The following is a 5,677-nucleotide window of genomic DNA, read 5'->3' on the forward strand; positions in this document are numbered from 1 at the left end:
ATAAAAACCGGGGGGGGGGTCGAAATTTTGAAATTGAGATTTTTGAAATTTTTTTTTCAGAATCGGATATATATATATATAGATAGATAGATAGATAGGTAGACAGTGTTTCACCATTACATTTCCTTGCGTGTATAGTATAAGGCACACAGCATGCCACTGAGGCCGTCCTTCGCCTGTCTATACAAACTTGTACAGCAGACCCGAAAGTACTGTCGCCATAGTGTCGTCTGTGGCGGACCGTTCCCATCACCCCCACTCAGCTGCTATCTGTCTGTCTATTTGTCTAAATATGCACACACACACACACACACACTTGCAATTACTCACAGTAATAAATTTGTGATCTTGCAATCTGCAAGAAATAGCAGCCAAAAATGTCCCTCAAATTACACATTAATATAATGCACATTAGACGAAACAGCTAGATACTTTGGCTGATTATTTACCCCGTCACACAGATACATACATACATACATACACACACGTTTACACACATTCAAACAAACTGTTAGGACTAGGACGGTGAGGGCCAGTGCAAAGCCGAATGTCGATGCACCACTTGAAATACAGACGGGTTAGTCACGGCTAGAATGACTTTGATCGTGAGTCTGCTCATACAGGGCCCACCTGGGTTAAACTGTAGGACAATAAAGGGAATTTGAGAGCCCCCAAGGTTAGTTTACAAGAGAAATATAAAACCTATGTGTGAGTGCGTGATTTATTGATAAACGAAAAGAATTTATCGATAATGTTAAAAACTGTATCAGTTAATCTTTATTTTAAGATGGTTAATAATCAACTCTCATTTCGTGTCGAAATTTAAAAAAAAAAAAGACAGTTAAGGCAAATAGAACTACGTTGAAATGAGTGTGAAGCCTGCCCTACTGCATTACAGCATATGTTCGACTGTGTATATGAATAACAGGACACATACAGAAACCCCACATTACAGAATAGAAAGAAAAAGCAAGGAGAGAGCTTAAAGGAATAAATTTCTGTAAATTCCACTCAACAATTAGACATTTTACTGTAATATATTATTATAGGATTTCCTTTTTCTATGTGTCTGTGTGTTTGTGGCTAAGTCGTTGGAGAATAACATCCGCATAAGCAACATAACGAAAATAGAAGAAAACAAACAATACTACACTTGCATAGACGGATGTAAATGTTATTGCTTAACGTGCCAAAAATCCACAAGAAATGTTGTTGAATTTAGTCAATATAGAAGTAAACATATTAGAAATACAACTAAAAACATTATTTTTTTTTTCACTTTGTTTTTGTAGTTGATATTAAGTGGGTGTTAGGTAGCTTCCTTCATGCCAAATAATTTTAACGTGCTGCTACTCCTACAACTAAGATGAATAGTGATCGGTAATAATCAAAATGGTAAATATATTTGATAAAAAGTAATTTAAAGAACTATGGTGCAAACTTACAGTTGAATGCATATTCCGAATATTCGCTACCATCCATTCCAATAACAACGGTTCTACCTTCGGACGACGACATGGTTATAAACAAATTCTTTTTCTTTTTTTTTCTTTCCCCTTCTACAGAACCAATTATTCTTAAAGTAAGCTTTCTAAACGACTGCAGTTGCGACCGACCGCTTGTTTATATATGTATATGTACGTGCGCGAGAGAGGGTGTGTGGTGGTGTGCGTTGAATGTAAGCCACCTGATACAGACTCTTCCACCACTTGTTTGTACTTTAACCTTTGTAATGAGATACGGTTGACATCTTATTTAACGAAGACAATGCATGTAAATATAGATACATATATGTACATCGATAAATTGTCTTTCTCACTTTATTCACCCTTTTGGAACGAGATTAAAACTCATTCTAGTCTATGTGTGACTGACCTACATATCCGGCCGGGAGGGAGGAAAAAAGCGAAACAAAACCGCTTCGTTCATTGATCGTAGAGTGAAAAGAAAGGAAAAAAGGAAAGAATTGTCTGGAAGATAGGCCAGTAGGAGTAGGCTTTGATGGGGGCGTTTTCTATGTATGGAAAATAAGATACAAAACATGAATTCTTTTAATTTCTCTTTAGATTAATCGATTTATTTTGACTAATCACAAGGTATTTGGCTGAATGTTTCAATAGGTGAGCTGATGTGGGTGTGTATGTGTGTGTGCGTGTGCGTGCACAGCTGATGGAATCTACTTGAGTATGGGGGGGGGGGATTTTTGTAGTTCGATTTGCCAAAAGTAGCAGCTAAATCTCTTAAATCGCACCCTACCGTCTTGAAAATTAAAGGAATCCTGGATATTGTGGCTGAAAAATAGACGACTGGAAAGCCTCCGATAGGTCTACTCGTTCAGATTCGACCTAGGGCCAAACCACAATCCTCTTCACACACAAATATAAAGGAAAATCAATGACACTGGATTTGAACTCTGACCTCATATCTCTGTGATGCGGCACACTTATGTGTCATGTAAGGATCCCCAGATGTGCCATGTGTTTTTAAGGCAAGATGAAAAAAATACCATGTTATTTGGATAACTTATCTTCAATGCCCTACATCGGTGCATATGTAAGTGCAGCAAAATGCAATGTATGCATTTGTTTTAAAACAATTTTAATACTCGGGGTTCTAAGTGTGCATGCATGCAATTTCTAAATAAGGGCACAAGATCAGTTTCAGAGGAAGGGGATGGATGGTCGATTAAATCGACCGTAATTCTTGACAGGTAGTTTATTTTATCGATCATGGTGTAAGGTTGGATGAAGGGCGAAGATAAGGTCGGCCGAATTCGAACTCGGAACATAAATGTCAACCTGTGTGTGTGTAACACTTTTATAAAAATTCTGAGATGGTCCGTGACACTTATCTTATTCAGTGAGCTGAAAAAAAAAAGAATTTGAAAATCACTGCTCTCCGTAATGTTATGTAGCATTTTTAGTTAAAAAGAATCTCAGTAGCGTTCCAGACGGAACCCTTTATCGGAAAAGATAAATTCGGCCGGTGTTTTCTCGTTTCTTATTATATTTCACCCTTTAAATCTTTACTGTATCGTCACCAAACACTGCTATTGATTACTGAAAGAAAGAAAAGAAAAAAAAATATCCATTCATCTGCTATTTTTGAATGTATTTATTAACGAAACCTAATCATGCATCTTACAGACGAAGTAACTGGGTAAATAGATAAATACATGTTCATGAGTTCGAAGACACTACCGGCATGTTACTGTATTCTGGTTAACACGAATCTGTCAACATACGTATTCGGCACGTGACCCAATCACGAACCAAGCACGTTGTCATTCTGTACTCTCTGCACCAGTACATGTCCTCATTCACATTTCTCGTGTGATACACAAACGCACACAATTAGCAGCAATGTCAAACCTCGTTTTTGTCCTCAAAACTGTGATAGAAAGCACGTCAGTAGGAAAATACCAACTGCTGTAGGATTTCTACCAATTCCCACAACCGGTCTATGCTGTCGTCATTGCCAAGGCCTTCAAACATTACAGACAAAACAAGCCAACGAGGAAGCCTCTGCATAATCATTCGCCTTGCTAGAAATAGCAGTCAAACTTCCTGCAAATTGCATCCTATAGTCTCAAACAAATGAACTCCACTTTGGATAATGTCAACATAGTGTCAGGAAGAAAAAAGGAGGTGATAGTTACAGCTAGAAGGTCTTTGATATAATATCTGTTCAATCAGAGCTGACCTGTGGGCTAAGCAACGACAGGGACCTACAACTAAATAATCGGTGGATGTGTAGAGGCGTTGTGGTGGGAGGCAATAACTTAAGAATCAGTAACACAGCTAGTGTGTTGCCACCCGGGGTAACCCTTTAATTTCCCCTCTCCCACCTCCTATACAGGTTGAAATAGCAGACCAATAGAGCCATCCATCTAAAAGTGAATTTGGTGGACGAAAACTGAAGGACATTAGTTGTGTGTGTGTGCTATATGGGAGAGGGGCAATTATGCAGATAAACAAATTAATTATAACAGCTTAGGTTTGATATACAACATATTTGTTTATGTGTATGTATGTGTGTGTGTGTGTGTAAACAAAACAAAGACTGAATATACTCAGACGATAAATATTTAAGTATAAATATATAGATTTGAAATTTGAAATCTGAAATCGAAATCGAACCGAACCCGACGACTGGCACCCATGCCAACCTCACCTTCATTGGACACTAAACTCTGCTTGTGAAGACCTGTTGGGACAAGTGAAATCATAATTGAACCATACTCGATGACTGGCACCTGCACCAGTGGAGCACAAACAGCACTGTCCGAGCGTGTTCATTGCCAGAGCAGCTGTCTGGCTTCTGTGCTAGTGGCCCGTAAATAGCACCATTTGAGCGTGATCGTTACCAGCGTCGCCTTCTAGCACTTGTGCTGGTGGCACGTTAGAAAATCATTCGAGCGAGGTCGTTGCCAGTGCCGCTGGACTGGCTCCCGTGCAAGTGGTACGTAAAATACACCTTTTTGAGCGTGGCCGTTGCCAGTACCGTGTGACTAGCCTCGTGCCGGTAGCACGTAAAAGCACCCACTACACTGGTTGGCGTTAGGAAGGGCATCCAGCTGTAGAAACTCTGCCAGATCAGATGGGAGCCTGGTGCAGCCTTTGGGCTTGCCAGTCCTCAGTCAAATCGTCCAACCCATGCCAACATGGAAAGCGGACGTTAAACGATGATGATGATGATATAGATCAAACTTACACAGAGCACAAACAACAGAAAATTAAAGCAGAAGAAGTAAAGTGTTATAAATCAAACAGCTCAGATCTCTCGGCACTCAGAAACAGCTGTTGAACTTACAACACCGTACTTCTTCCCCTTTAATTTTCTCTGTCGCCTTACACTCTGTATAACCTTCATTTTTTAATATGTAAATATCTATATATTTTTTCTTAAATATTCATCGGCTAAAAATCTTCAGTCTGCTTTCTTTCTGTGTGTGTGCGTGTGTGTGTGTGTTGTATATCAAACCCAAGCTGTCATATTCAATTTCTTTATCCATATAATGCCTCCATATCTGCTCAGCCTGATTCCTCTTCTGGCCCACTCTTTACACTGTAGAATTTGTCCCTTATAAAGGGACCAATCAGTCTAATTTCGAATCATTTGAGGGCTACTGCTTTCTATACCGAGAATCTCTGGATCTCATCTATTGACTATATATATACTCTTTTACCCTTTTATTTGTTTCAGTCATTTGACTGTGGCCATGCTGGAGCACCTGTTGAGAGACAAATTAATACCTCAAATTGAGTGCCTAGGCGAAAGACTTCTGAATTGGTTTCAGCAGGACGGGGCCCCTGTCCATTTTGCCACAACTGTTAGAGATTGGCTTAATGACACTTTTCCTCACTGGATTGGAAGAAGGGATCATGTGAAATGGTCTCCTCATTCACCAGACCTTTCTCCCCTTGACTTCTTTTTCTGGGGTATGTTGAAAGAGAAAGTTTACTCAATAAAGATTACAGATTTGAACCACATGAGAGAACGCATTACCAGTCAGTGTGCTGAAATTGATGGCAATGCAGACTTATTTAATCGAGTTCACCTGAATTTTGCAAGGCACATCAAGTTTTGCATTGAAAATGATGGAAATCATTTTGAAAATATTATTTATTAACATTATAATTAAATAAAATTGTTTTGTTTTAAAAGTATGTGTTAA

General features: G+C 39.0%; 1 protein-coding gene across 1 annotated transcript in view; it reads right to left on the reverse strand.

Annotated features, from left to right (window-relative positions):
* Window positions 1–1,853, reverse strand: part of LOC106873187 (putative universal stress protein SAUSA300_1656) — a 40,557-nt gene extending 38,704 nt beyond the window's left edge. The window contains exon 1 of the mRNA XM_014920425.2: window positions 1,446–1,853. Within this exon, the coding sequence (XP_014775911.1) occupies window positions 1,446–1,518 (73 nt within the window). The 5' untranslated portion in view covers window positions 1,519–1,853. The remainder of the gene's footprint in view (window positions 1–1,445) is intronic.
* Between the last annotated feature and the right edge of the window lie 3,824 nt (window positions 1,854–5,677).

This window comes from Octopus bimaculoides, chromosome 3 (assembly GCF_001194135.2).
Source record: "Octopus bimaculoides isolate UCB-OBI-ISO-001 chromosome 3, ASM119413v2, whole genome shotgun sequence".
NCBI lineage: Eukaryota > Metazoa > Mollusca > Cephalopoda > Octopoda > Octopodidae > Octopus > Octopus bimaculoides.